Source organism: Gossypium hirsutum, chromosome A02 (genome assembly GCF_007990345.1).
Source record: "Gossypium hirsutum isolate 1008001.06 chromosome A02, Gossypium_hirsutum_v2.1, whole genome shotgun sequence".
NCBI classification, from domain to species: domain Eukaryota; kingdom Viridiplantae; phylum Streptophyta; class Magnoliopsida; order Malvales; family Malvaceae; genus Gossypium; species Gossypium hirsutum.
The window spans coordinates 12144624-12160092 of NC_053425.1; the positions used below are offsets into that span (position 1 = coordinate 12144624).

Genomic DNA, 15469 nt, shown 5'->3' on the forward strand with positions numbered 1-15469 from the left:
AAATCGAGTGTTCCAACCCTATCTAGGTTGATTTTTTATAGTATTTATCGACGACATACTGATGTATTCGAGGACTGAAGATGAACATGATGAACATCTCCGAGTAGTTCTACAAATTTTGAGGGAGAAATAACTGTACGCCAAGTTCAGCAAGTGTGAATTCTGGTTACATGAGGTAACGTTTCTTGGTCATGTGGTATCTACTGAGGGGATTAGGGTTGATCCTCGAAAGGTTGAGGCAGTGTTGGACTGGAAGCCGCCTAAGACAGTATCTAAGATTCGCAGTTTCCTAGGACTGGCAGGGTATTATAGATGCTTTGTAGAGGGGTTTTCACTGATTGCCGCGCCTTTAACTAAGCTACTACGTAAGGGTGTGCCGTTTAACTGGACTGATACGCAGTAAGAGTGCTTTGAGAAGCTCAAGAAAGTACTGACTGAGGGCCCTGTCTTAATATAGCTAGAGTTTGAACAGAACTTCACTGTGTACAGCGATACATCACATATCGGTTTGGGATGTGTGTTGATGCAATGGGGTAAAGTGGTAGCGTATGCGTCTCGACAGCTTAAGACTCATGAGACAAATTATCCGATGCATGACTTGGAGTTAGCTGGGGTGGTATTCATACTGAAAATCTGGAGGCATTGCCTGTACGATGAGAAGTGTTTCATCTACACGAATCACAAAAGCCTTAAGTATCTCCTCACTCAGAAGAAGTTAAATCTTAGGCAGCTTATATGGATTGAGCTGCTTAAGAATCATGACTGTATGATCGAATATCATTCTGGGAAAGCCAATGTGGTGGCTGACGCATTGAGTAGTAGAGCCATGACTGATCTGAGGGCAACGTTTGCTCGCCTCAGTTTATTTGATGACAGTAGTTTGTTGGTAGAACTTCAAGTAAGACCGTTGTGAATTGAGCAGATTAAGAATAAACAGTTGGGGGATGAGTCATTGGGTCTTCGGTTCTGTTAGGTTGAAAATGGTAATACTCTGAATTTTAGGCTGAACAGTGAAGGGGTACTCTGTTTCCAAGGCAGAATTTATGTACCTAAGGATATTGTTTTAAGGCAGTCTATACTGCGAGAGGCGCATAATAGCCCTTATGCTATGTGCCTAGGTGGAAATAAAATGTACAGAGACCGTCGTAAGATATATTGGTAGCCAGGTCTTAAGCGTAAGGTTGCCAACTTTGTGAGGAAATGTTTGACTTGCCAGCAGGTTAAAGCGGAACATCAGTTGCCTTCTGGGTTGCTTCAGCCAGTTAAGATTCCACTGTGGAAGTGAGAAAGAGTAACTATGGAATTTTTGAGTGGGTTACCCTTAACGCCTACTAATAAGGATTTGGTATGGGTCTTCGTGGATCAGTTGACCAAATCTGCCCATTTTATACCGGTTCGTATTGACTATTTGTTATAGAAACTGGCTAAGTTGTATGTATCCGAGATAGTGAGACTGTATGGGGGTACCAGTTTTTATAATATCTGATAGAGATTTTCGCTTCACGTCTCGATTCGCACTCTTTCATGTTGGACTAAGTTGGGTAAGTGACGTGTTCTAGGCCCTGAGCTAGTATCTGATACTGATGATAAAGTCAGATTAATTCGGGATCGACTGAAGGTAGCATCAGACAGATAGAAATCGTATGCAGATCTGAAACGTAAGAAAATTGAGTATTTTGTGGGAGATTTTGTCTTTCTCAAGGTCTCACCATTGAAGAAGGTACTAAGATTTAGGCGTAAGGACAAGTTGAGCCTAAGGTTTATTGGGCCTTACCGCGTAGGACCAGTTTCCTACCAGTTAGAGCTACCTCCGGAATTAGAGCGAATTCATGATGTGTTCCACTTCTCTATGCTGAGACGCTATCGATCTGATCCTACATATGTTGTATCGGTTGAGGAGATTGAAGTTAGACCAAATCTGATTTTTGAGGAGGAACCAGTTCAAATATTGGATCAAGATGTAAAAGTATTGAGAAGGAAGTCTATTCCATTGGTTAAGGTTTTATGGCGTAATCACAGCTCTGAGGAGGCCACGTGGGAACCTGAGGAGCCGATGCGACAACAAAATCCTCACCTATTCTAATCAGGAAATTTCGAGGCCAAAATTTTCTTTAAGAAGGGTAGAATTGTAACACCCCAAATCCCCAAATCTCTAATAAAATTATTTTTGTGTATTTGTGACGTGAAATTATGTCTAGCTTAGTGATTGTGTGCTCTGGGAGTATCTGGAAAGTCATGGGTTCAATCATTAGCTTCCATAAAAATTTTACTTTTAAAGATTAAACCCCTATCTTAGGTCAGTAGGGTTAAAAGTAAAAGTTGTTAAAACATGATAGAATGGGCCTACTGGTCTAGTGGATAGTGGCATGTGGAGTGTGCTAGTGGTTTAAAGTTCAAACACCTACTTGTGCAAATAGAGATTATTTTTACAAGTGGTCGTGGGAGGAAGTTATGTTTGACCGAAACACCAAGAGTTTGAGCAGATTAGAATGGGGTTTTTGTTAGCCGAATCTGAGGAGATGGAGGGGAGGAAATTGAAGAGGAAATTGGGGAATTTGAATGGTTTGAAAGTGTTTGTGCCAAAATTGAACTGATGGCACACAGAGTTTTGATTTTGTAGGGGTGTGTTGAGGGAAAGGTGTTAGGTTGTTGACCGAATAGAGGTTTTCATTATTTCAAAATTTTGAAAATAGTCTAGTTAGGTGCCGAATCCTCTCCTTGTTTTTCAAGTCTGCAAACAGCTTATTTTTTGTTCATTCTTCTTTTTAGTCTCGAGTAGTCCCTCAAAGGGCCCCAAGAGTGCTACCGATTTCCCCTTGTTCTTAGCCGAATACTACTTTCCCCTATCTACTACTTTTTTGTCTATTATGTCTTCTCCACTTTCTTAACTTGGCCGATTACTTGAGTGGCACTTCTCTTTCCTTTGTTTCTTCTTTTTCTATTGTGTGGCTGAACCCTAATATCCTTTGTTTTTCTCTTGCTTAAACCGAATACCCCTTTTCAATTGTGTCGACTTTTAGGCTTAGGTCTTAGCTGAATATTGGTTAGTCTTCTTCTCAGGAAATTTCGATTTCTTTTTCTATGGTCCTAATGTATCATTCTCACTCATTCTTTATTCCACCTTAATGATTGTCATTTAACACTGTAGTTCTACCGATTATTACTAGGGGCTCGATCTCAATAATCAAGGGGTTAGGCCGATTATTCTTTCCCAACAAGTGATCTTTTCACTCGTGGTAAGTACTTTAAGTACTTGATATATTTATTTTGGGTTATAGATTATTATGAATCGGTGAACTGTTTCGTGTGAAGGTTAAAGCATTGGAGAGGAAACATTGGTTTTGGAAGAAAAGGGGTTTTGCGATTGTTCGATTGGTAAGTAGCGATAAATCGGTTAAAGTATTTTTAATACTATGGTTTTCGATTAACCATGATATGGACTTATGGTGGGGTTGTTGTTAATTATAGGTGCTTTGATCTCGGAAGCGTCTCGGCTACAATTCCATAACAAGTGTGTGTAACACTACCATTAGATGTGAAACGACAAAAGCTGAAAAGCTGAAAAGTCGGAAAGTAGGCTGTCGACACCACACGGGCGTGTGGTCACCCATGTGGCAGGCCGTGTGGTCGACGAGATGGCCATGGGCGTTTTCATGGGCCGAAACAATATCGACCTATTTTGGGCCAAATTGGGCCGTGTAAGCCCAATGGGCCTGTGGGCCCGAAACGGGAAAATTGTACAAAAGTGTGGTAAATATTGGGGCAAGCTAAATAAACCACATGGCTAACGCCATTTTTGGGCTATGTAGGCCATACGAGTGTGTGGGCCCACATGGGCCATATATGGGCCGTGGGCCTATTATCACCGATTGACTGTTAAGGTTGCATGGCTCGCCTAGGATGACTGTGGACCTATTGTTGGGCTGGTAAGTGTACCTGGACCCTTATTTTTTTAAATGACTGATATACCCCTATGTGATGTATGACTGTTTGAGCATGCCATTTATACTGCATATACATTTATATTATGTTGCATGTGGTGGGATATATGATTTTGGAGAAAGTGTATTTAAAGGCTATAAGACTATTACTGGCAGTTCTGCTGCAAATACTGTTTTAGTGTCGCAACCGGTGCTACTTGGAGTGTAGGGATGGTTGGGTTGATTTTATCCCCACATGGTGTGTAAGGTTGGTACGAAAATGGTGTGTAAAGGCTGGATTGGGTAGGATTTTCTGATTGCATACTATACTGATACTGTAATAGGCTTAGGCCCCACTGATACTGTTACTGAAATGGGCTCAAGCCAGATTGCTACTGTTACTGATATGGGCTAAGGCCCTAACTGAAGCTGAAAGGGTTTAGGCCCAAATTGTGTTTGCTCTGATTGATTGCTATTGTGAGATTTCACACACTGAGTTTTTGTAAACTCACCCATCTGTTAACTGTGTAAGAAATCCCCAGACTTAGGCAGATCAATACGACGGAGCACTCAGGGGTGGCCACTCGACTTAGTTAACTTTAAATATAATAATTAAGGCTTATTTTGGGTTTTACATTAAGTAATAAGGCCTCTCAGGTTTAATTTTTTATTTTGGTATTTTACTCAAATTTATTTGTGATTTACAACTGTCAGTAGTAGGAAAAACATGAGTTTTCAAAAAATTCAAACGTTTTGAAAACCATCACAAATACGTAACTCGTCTTCAAAGCTTTTGCGAATAACAAACCGCTTGTAAAATTAATAACGTTTTACTAAAAGAAACCTTTAAAAGTACAAGTCCCACATTATGAATAAGCAGTAAGACTTTAAAACGACTTTTCAATCTATACAAAGAGGCATGTTAAAGAAGGGGTTTTTAAATAATGAGCCTTAGATTTCGAAAAACACTTCAATGTGACATCGCCAGATCTGGTCATGACGTCTGGGCCGGGTTTAGGGTATTACAATTGTCATCAAAACTTATTACTAACATTACTATCCATCAACCTTGTCTAGTTGAACATTGGGATGGAGTGTATTCAACTGTTAATGCCATAGACAATCCAGAGGCAAGGGAATTTTACACGAAGAAGGGTAACAAAATCTTTCTAACATTTAAAAGAAATGTAGAAAATAGTAAACATGTAATCTCTAAATAATACGAAGAAGGGAAAAAATGATATGTAGTGAGCTAGCAAAGAGAAGAGCAATGTGCTTACATTGAAGTAAACGATGCTGCGAAATCTCCCTTTGTAAGATTTCTTTGCGTGTTTAAGTTGGGAGAAGATGAGCTCATCTTGAGAGCAAATAACTATATTACCAAGGGATGTCAAATACAGACTTCTCCTTACCGGAGGAGACCACAAATAGCTCTGCTAGTAATCGAAATCGTATTGTGATGCCTTACGAGGAATAATAGAAATAATATAATAGAACCTAGGTAACCTGTAACACCCTTTACCCATATCTGACACCAAAACAGGGTACGAGGCATTTCCGGACTTAATCATTCACAAAAATACAAAAACCAGGCTACAAAATTTCTTTTAATTCAAAAATTTTCATACACATGCATAATGTCCCATACAGGGGCCTACGAAGCCCTAAACATGCATTAAAAGTAGTTAGGGACTAAACCGATAACCTTAAAAAGTTTTGGAAAAACTTAGAAAATTTCTTTCCATGAAACAGGATCACACGCCCGTGTGGACATAGGGACATGCCCGTGTCCTCAGGCCATGTAATTCTCTGTTTATGATGTCAGCATGCAAATTGAACCACATGGCCGGGCTACACGCCCGTGTCTCCAGGCCGTGTCCCTCACACGGTTGAGACACACAACCGTGTTTCAGCCCGTGTAGTCAACACTTAGGCTATTTTTCAAGCCTTCATGTTACCCATAAACCCTTACAACCTTATACATATTAAAACCACGAATCATGACATCATTTTAGTGATTAACAACTCTTTATTAAAACATATCCATAATATTAACATGTCCTCTTACATGTAATGCATCTACTCATGCAATACCAAGTCTAGATTCCTTAATTCACATTCATAAGACTTGTCATTTTGATGATCACTTTTATCATTATACTATGGTTACCAACTTATCCATCAAGCACTCATGTTCAACCATTATCACGTTGTTTTTATAAAGTGCAATTACTACATCGCTATGGCCACCTCGATTGGTCATAGAGCATACATCCAACACACATGTCATATTGCCAACCATGCATGGCAAACAAATATAATCACAACATAAACATTAGACATGACAAGAATAGTTAGGTTTACAAGCCATAATCAATATGAGCCACATTTCATGGCCATATACATATAACTCAATATAAGCTAATACATTTGGCCAAAGAATAATAACACATGTCAATAAACTAGATCCCTATACACACCACTGACTTGAAATTTTTATTATATGTTTCATTATTCCAAAGGTAGTGACTTGATAGTGTGATGCTACCTCTGACGATCTCCAACCCCGAGCTAACCTGACAAGCTAAAAGAAATGGAAAGGCAAGAGTAAGCTTCACGCTTAGTAAGTCCATATGAAAATAATAAGCAATTTATCAATATACTTCCACCAAGTCTTACAACATGATCTCAAGGTAATACTATTATAATGGTCTTTTTTTCCTATGTTCAGGTCAAGCTGTTTTCTCGATTCACAGTCACTAAATTATTTATATCTGGAGTTACAGAACTCCAAATTTAGATATGCTAATTTTCCTAGAAACTAGACTCATATATATTCTTACCATAAAAGTTTAATAATTTTTGGTTTATCCAATTAGTACATTTTATTCTTCAAAGTCACCCTTGTTCTACTGTTTGACAGCTTCAACCTTTCTTTACTAAAAATTAATTATCTCCTCACACGAGATTCGAATGATATTCCCATTTGTTTTTTTAAAAATAGATTCATTAAGGATTTTAATAATATAAATTTTAACTCAAAATCATTTTTGTACAATTTTTAATTATTTTCCAAAATTAGGACAGGGGATTTCGAAATCATTCTGACTCTATCTCACAACAATTTAAGTATTTCATAATATGAAACTATTTTGCTTACACCGTTTCTTCTATGTGAAGCTAGACTCATTAAGCTTTAATTTCATATTTTATTAAGCCTCTAACTCAATTTCCACAATTCTTGGTGGATTTCCAAAGTCGGACTACGGCTTCTGTTCAAAACTGTTTTAGTGTAAATTAATGATACTAAGTTTATCACACCTTATTAATTCATTTTCACCATATAGGTAAAGATACATATTTATACATCATAAGTATAAACTTATAATCACAAGTTCATCACAAATAATTCTCATAAGCATGAATTACCCATTTACATCTTCCCCAAATATGCATCATAAACCGAAATCATTTCTCATGAGCTTGGCATACATACTTGTGTTACTCAACATGCTCATATTCATTCCTTACAAATCATACAAGATGAATTGAATTCACACCTCATCAATTTCATGTAAGTACCTGTACCACTCACAACATAGCCATAAGCTCTATCATTTCGACTTAAACCTTAAATTTCCTGTTGAACCATTTGGAATACCACATGATAATCACTAAGCTTCAAACATAGGGTACGATGCCGATGCCATGTTCCAAGCATGGTCTTACACTGGCTCACACATGTAAGTTGATGCCATGTCCCAGACAGGTCTTACACTGACTTTCATATATCGAGGCTGATGTCATATCCCAGACGGGTCTTACACTGGCTCTCATCTATCGGTGTCGATGCCATGTCCCAGACAGGTCTTACACTGACTTCCATATATTGAGGCTGATGCTATGTCCCAGATAGGTTTTACACTGTCTTGCATATCTCGAGGCTGATGCATGTCCCAGACATGCCTTACACTGGCTCTTATAATATGGCCGATGCATGTCCCAAACATGTCTTACACTAGCACACATATCACCCAAATGTTATGGCATGATTATCCAGTCTATTCCTAAGGTTCAACAGAGAGTTTATTATGATAAGTCTCATCATACCATTACTTATAGATGCATTCAAGCCTTATATACGAAATCAAACATTCAATGCATAATAACGATAAAGTTGTAATATTTACGCACAACTTACTTGTTTCAATGGAATGTCATATTCCATCAAATTTCTAATGTATTCAATCATCACAAAAATGTTATTAACATTTGGCATCACTTTATCATACATAACCCCATCAATATATAATTAAATACAATCATATAAAAATAGATTTCAAGTATATTAACAATAACATGGATAGCATATTTATTTAGTCACGCAGACTTACCTCGAATGCAATTCCGACTAATTACTCCATTTTAGTCCATAACCTTGTACTTTCCGATTTAAGCTCAAATCTCGATTTTCTTGATCTCACATGATGAAATTCACTCACTTAATCATTACATTAATTAAAACATTCTATAATTCACAATTTGGCAAAATGATCGTTTTGCCCTTACACTTTACAAAAATTACGATTTTTCCCTTTGGCTCATAAATCGATTTTTATCTAATTTCCTCCTTTATCAAGCCTACCTAAATTCTTTTTATTACTATAGCAACTCATAATTTCAATTATTTCACACATTTACAACTTATTTTACAACTTTACAAAATAACCCTTTTTAGGTGTTTTCATGCAAACTTCTTCCACAAAAGTTGTTTATTACACAACCATGACTCATTTTCTTCCATAAAAATTCAGTAAACAATATGAATAGTCACATGACAAAACCCTAGACATTCAACCATTTTGCAAAATAGTCCCATCATTAGCTAGATTAAGCTATAAGGGTTCCAAAAACACAAAAATTAACAAAAATAACCATCAAAGTCACTTACTTGCAAGGGTGAAGATTGGCTGAAATTTTTAAGCTTATAAAACCCCAAGTTTGCTGATATTTTTGGTGGTGAAGAAGATGACCACTTAGTCTTCTTTTTCTTATTTTATTTTTAGTAAAATTAAGTCACCAACTCACCTAACTTTGTCAATTTTGTCAATTCTTGTCCCCTATGGCCGACCAGGCACCTATTAAAGGTCTATTTGCACTTTAAATACCCTCAATTATAGTTCTCTAGGAATTTGGTATATCTATCTAGTAAAATAAAACATTTTCCCTTTATGAGATTTAGTCTTTTTTCGAAATTAAGCTCCCAAACGCTAAAATTAATTCATCAAATTTTTCATGCTCCTATGAAAACATGTTATAATACAAAAATAATAATAAAAATAATTTCTCTGGCCTCAGAACCGTGGTTTTTGAACCACTGTTCCGACTAGGCCCAAAATCGGGCTGTTACATAACCGACAGCACCCAAATTAAAAAAAACATTTGAACTAATATAATTGATACGTGTATTCATGACAGGTTTTAAATATTTATAATGAATCGTTCTTGAAACTAACTATTATCACGATAAAGGCAAGTGTACCTATCGAACAGTAGTATAGCTTTAGCAATACCTTATTATCGAACCCAAAGGAACTAAAAGAACTAGTATTAACTTTCTTTTTATTATCTAGCCTAAAAAAAATAAAAGGGTTTTCTTTATCTAACTAATTAACTAAATTAAGAAATCACAGAAAATAGAATTGGGGAATTACTTTTTGGAAAAACGATTGAATTAAGACAATACCGAAGGAAAAATCCACCTAGACTTCACTTGTTATTTGACTTTAAATCGGACGATTTATTCATTTGACTTGATCCATAGAAATCTATAAATTATATTATTATTCCTCTCGAGACTAACAACGTCTAACCCTAGGTTGAAAAATCGAAATCTCTTTCTAATTAACTCCCTAGGGTTGCATTAACTCGATCTATGAATCCCCTTATTAGGTTTCACCCTAATCCGGTAAAATCTTGTCACCCTATCTCTAGGCGCGCAACCAACTCCGCTTAATTATGACAAATTTACTCTTAGAAAGGCTCTATTCCTCCTCTGAATAAGAGCTTAACTTGAATCAATATCCTGGAATATCAAAACAAGAATTAAGAACATATAATTAAGAACAAGTCAAATATTTATCATACAATTCAGGTAATAATAACAAGATCCGTCTTAGGTTTCATGCCCCTTAGGTATTTAGGGGTTTTAGTTCATAACTAAAAAGGTAAACATCTCAGAAGAATAATGAATACAAAACATAAAGAAAAACCCAAAACTCCTGAAGGGAAATTGAGGGGAGATATTCAGTCTTGATGACGAATCTGGCTTCTAAGATGGATCAATCGGCTTTCCTTGAGCAGTTCCTTGCTTCCTTCTCATTGACTCTTTTTCCTCCTCCTCTAGGGTGTATTTATAGGCTTTAGAATGCCTAAGAACCCTCAAAATTGGCCTTTTCCGAATTGGACTCAATTTCGGCTTAACAGGGACATGCCGTGTGACACACTAGTGTGCGATTACTTCAGGCCGTGGTCAAGCCTGTTAAATAAGCATGGGCGTGTGGTCCACCCGTGTAAGTCGTGCTTCGATTCTGCCAAATTGACACGACCGTGTGGTTTGTCCGTATGAGGAGGTCCAGGCCGTGTTAATTTCGTCCGTTGGCCCATTTTCTCCGTTTTTGGCCCGTTTCTCGTTCCTTTCACTCTCCTATGCTCACCTAAGTATAAAACATGAAATTAAGGCATTAGGAGCATCGAATTCACCAAGTTTAAGGAAAAATCATCCATAAAAATGTGCTAAGTATGGGATAGAAATATGTATAAATTACGGTTTATCAAATACCCCCACACTTAAGCATTTTCTTGTCCTCAAGCAAAATCCTCAACTCATAATCAAAAAAATTCTTCTCAACTTATAATTTCTATCGATAATATCTCAAAATAATCCATAGGTAATCATACATTGAAAATTCAACTGAAAGAACATCAAAGTTTCAAACATTCAAAATTGAGCATTTTATCATGAAAACATAGGTGTCCCCCCTCGTCTAAGTAATTACCTTTGATTCAAAATATCACAAAGTTTCACATCCTCACTAAAGATTCACTCAAATCACTCGAGGTGTTTAAGGACAATAAATAAAGCACTCAATAGTCAATAATGAAGAGTCATTACCATAGGCTTGCATGAAAATCAAATCTCCACCACTATAAAATGAGATGAAACATCAATCAAAAGGTCTTTAGAGGGTTGTAACGTGGCTTTGGTTAGAGGGTGTGGTCATAAACTGAAAGAAAGGATTAGAATCGAGATTGAATTGAAAAATTGCCTAACTAGAAAAATGTCTAGTCATCAATTGCGTACAATAGAGCTTTTTTCTCAGAATATGGAATTTAACTTCTTTAGCTCAGAAGATCACTACTACTAATATGTATACATGTATTTTTTTTAAGAATAAGTCAAATTACAAAATAGAATAAAACATAGCTAAGCAACTATTCCAACTCAAGTCTCGACAAAAATAAGGATCAAATTAATTTAGGGAATTTCAACAATAATAAGTTATCGGTTAATATTGAGGGTAAATCAATGAATGGGTTGTTAGACTCAAGGGGGTTCACTAAGGGTTAATTGTGAAGGTAGGCTTTTATGGAGTGAGAGGGTTAAACCTAAATGCCTTTATTATTTTGACATATCAAATCAAATGGTGTGGTCTTGACATGCATAATCAAGCAAGTTCTAGAATAACAATTCAATACTAACGCACTCATAATGAAAGTAAGCATGAAAGAAATAATAGATGCTCTAAAGGCTCAATATCTCACAAAAAGTATGGCTTTTTGATGTTTAAACTTGTGAATTCCAACTCAAAATAATATTAAACTTGGGGAAACAACCTAAAAGTTTTTAATTCTTCAAAAATGAACTTATCATGCTTGATTCCCTAATGTCTTAAAGTTTATACAATCAATGCATAAATGCCTATGTTTTGATTCAAGACATATCAATAAAAATCATAAATTAATTAAAATTCATTCTAATAGTGATATGAGTGATTCACGTGAGAAAAAGACAAAATTTAGGGATTTCTAATGATGATATAAAAGACCCCCTACACTCAATATGTACATTGCCCTCAATGTACAAAGATGGATATTTGAAAAAGACAAATATATAATCATAAGATAGGGAGAGAAGTGAAACTTCCTGAATGATGAATGAATTCTTCGAAGTGGAGTTTTGGAGAGTAATCGGCGTGAAAGTGGAGGAGGATACTTCAGTGGTGTTAGAGGTTCATTAGTCCATAAGTCCTGCGCCGAAAGAATATTATATCTGGTGGTAGCTATGGTCGTGGTCGAGCAGGACATGGTAGTCGTGGAGAACCTTTCACAATAGAGTTTCAAGTTCCTGAGTAATAGTGAGCTTTGGAGCTCTTTCTAACTATGATAAAATCAGGAACTCTTTAAGAGGTATACTGAAGCATAATTACTCGTAATGAAATAGGCGAAGAATAAAAATTGTAAGAGCTCAGGATAAAATAGTATTAAAAGGAAATAAAAATAATTTCAAAAAATAAAATAAAATAAATAATAGGTGTTTATAGAGAAATTGGGGCACACGGTCGTAGGGCACGCCCGTGTGCTCTAAGATTAGCCAGTGCGTTCTGTAATTTTTGAAATTAGGCGCATTAGTGTACACGGCCATGTTGCACGGCCGTGTCGATCTCCCTTTTCTTCTCTCACGCTCGTGTATGAAGGCGCATGCCCGTGTTAAATTGGCAGGTTTACCCACAGTTTCAAAACATGGGCGTGTTATTTTGGCAGTTTCGCCCACGGCCCTGTCGCACGGCCGTGGCTACTTATCGCATCCCGTGTTGGGGAAGAAATTTTTGTCCTGTTTTCACACGGCCGTATCGCACGGCTGTGTTGCATCCCGTGGTGTGTGCACGGCCTACAACACGCCCGTGTGCCTAGCTCTGTGGTTCTGAAAAGCCTGTGTTCAATGATTTGGTTAGTATGTTAGATTTTTAAAACTAAAATTTAAAGAAAGTAATATTGTTAGTGCTCGGGTTGTGTCCCGAGAAGCTCTTATTTATAGTATAAACTCGACTTTTCTCTCCATTGAATGGTCATGGTGGTTTGAGGAGTTTATACTCTTTATCCTTGCTATGAGTCTCATCAAAATAAGGTTTTAGGTGGATATTGTTTACCTGAAAAGTGCCGAATTTGGGATGATTTACCTCGACTATACCAAATGGGAAAATGCTAAGTACCGTAAGAGAGATTTCTTCATTCGGTTTAGCAGTGTCAATGTGAGGATCTGCGGTATCTAATGAAACTTTATCTCCAACCTTAAGTTGATTTGGTGAGGCATTGAGCTCGTTCTGGCGTATTTTTGGTTCATTATGTTTCCTCGGTTTAAATGTAAGCCATTCATCTAACTCCTCGATTTGTAACATTCGTTCTTCATGTATAGATCCTTTGTTATGGAATGAACATGGCTCATGTGTGTCCTTCGAACTTATTTCCTGCAAAATAGGTTGCACCGCATGATCAGTCTTAGTAGAACAATTTGTACAATCACCTTCAATTTTCGATGCGTTGTTCGGGTTGCGATCTTGAAGGTTGATTGTTTCATCTCCTACACGAAGTGTGAGTTCACCTGTGCCAACGTCAATAATTGTTCTAACAGTTGCTAAAAAGGGCATTCCCAAAATTAAAGGAACATTACTGTCCTCTTCTATGTCTAAAACAACAAAATCAACTGGGAATATAAATTTGTCAATTTTAACGAGTATGTCTTCTATGATACCCCTAGGAAATCTGACAGTTTTATCTGCTAATTGAATGCTCATCCTAGTTTGTTTGGGTTTCCCTAGACCTAGTTGCTTAAACAATTTGTAAGGCATAGCACTGATACTAGCCCCCAGATCAGCCAACGCATTATTTACATCTAAACTACCAATTAAACAAGGAATCATAAAACTCCTTGGATCTTTTAGTTTGTTGGGTAGCTTATTCTGAAGAATGACTAAGCAAACCACGTTCAGCTCCACATGCGACCTTTCATCTAACTTTCGTTTATTTGCTAGAAACTCCTTTAAAAATTTGACTGCGTTTGGCATCTACGAAAGTGCTTCAATAAACTGTAGGTTAATATGTAGTTTCTTTAAGAGTTTAAGAAATTTACCAAATTGTTCATCTGAATGGTTTTTCATTGTCACATTAGGGTATGGCACACGAGGTTTATATTCTGTACTTACTGATTTTTGTTCGTTTTGGCCTACCTCATTCTTACCTTCACTTACCACCGGTTTTGGCCTTAGTTTGCCACTAATCTTTCCTCATCTTGAATGGAAATTGCGTTGAGTTGCCTTGGGTTAGATTCAGTGTTGCTTGGCAGGCTACCTTGTGGGTCGTTCGGAAATCAACTTGACGAGCTGTCCAATCTGAGTTTTGAGCCCTTGGATCGATGCTTGTTGATTTTTGAGTGCCGTCTTTATATTTTGAAAACAAGTCTCTGACACCGAGATGAATTTGGTTAGCATCTCCTCAAAGTTCAGCTTTTTCTCCTACTGGTATGGTGGTTGCTGAAAGCTTGGAGGGGTGGTGGTTTCTGATTTCCTTGGCCTCCCCATGAAAAATTTGGATGATTCCTCCAACCTGCATTGTAAGTATTGCTATAAGAATTATTTTGAGATCGAGGCTTGTTACCCATGTAATTTAACTGCTCGTTGTCCATGTTGTGGCCATAAGGTGGGTATTCTGAATTACTCAATTCACCTTTATTTGCTTCGCACTGCATTGTTGGGCGAACCTATAAAGAACTAAAAAAACCATCAATTTTCTTATTCAAGAGTTCTACCTGATTGGAGAGCATGGTGACCGAATCGACGTTATAAACACCGGTTGTTTTCGTTGGCTATGTCCTCATGACTTGCCACTGATAGTTATTCAGTGACATCTCCTTTATAAATTCATAGGCATCTTCAGGTGTTTTATTATTGATGGTTCCTATAGCGGCTGCATTAATCATCGTCGAGTCGAAGGATTCAGGCCATTATGGAACGTTTGAACCTGTAGCCAAAGCGGTAACCCATGGTGAGGGCATCTTCTTAAAAGGTCCTTGTATCACTCCCATGCATCGTAAAGTGTTTCTAAATCTATCTGCACAAAAGAAGAGATATCATTACGTAGTTCGGCTATTTTATCCAGTGGAAAATATTTTAGTAAAAAAATTTCATTCATTTGTTCCCAAGTAGTGATTGACCCTCGTGATAACGAGTTCAGCCATTGTTTAGCCTTATTCCTTAATGAAAAGGGAAACAACCGAAGGTGAATAACGTTATCAGAAATGCCATTAATTTTAAAGGTATCACAAAATTCCAGGAAATTTGCCAAGTGAGCGTTGGGATCCTCGTCCTGCAAACCATCAAACTGAATAAACGATTGTATCATTTGAATTGTGTTAGGTTTCAGTTCAAAATTATTTGCAGCAATAGCAGGTCTAACTATACTTGACTGAGTTCCTGTTAAATTAGGTTTATCAT

The 15469-nt window shown here is 37.0% G+C and overlaps 1 protein-coding gene and 1 non-coding gene across 2 annotated transcripts; both read left to right on the forward strand.

The window, feature by feature from the left end:
• The first annotated feature begins 766 nt into the window (after nucleotides 1–766).
• LOC107952462 (uncharacterized) lies at nucleotides 767–2083 on the forward strand. Its single transcript, XM_016887714.1, has 2 exons — nucleotides 767–898; nucleotides 1703–2083. Exons 1-2 carry the CDS (start codon nucleotides 767–769, stop codon nucleotides 2081–2083), a joined length of 513 nt encoding a protein of 170 aa, XP_016743203.1.
• Nucleotides 2084–15012: 12929 nt separating this feature from the next.
• LOC121216905 (small nucleolar RNA R71) lies at nucleotides 15013–15118 on the forward strand. Its single transcript, XR_005913112.1, has one exon. It is a non-coding gene; the product is annotated as a small nucleolar RNA R71 (small nucleolar RNA).
• Nucleotides 15119–15469: the final 351 nt, after the last annotated feature.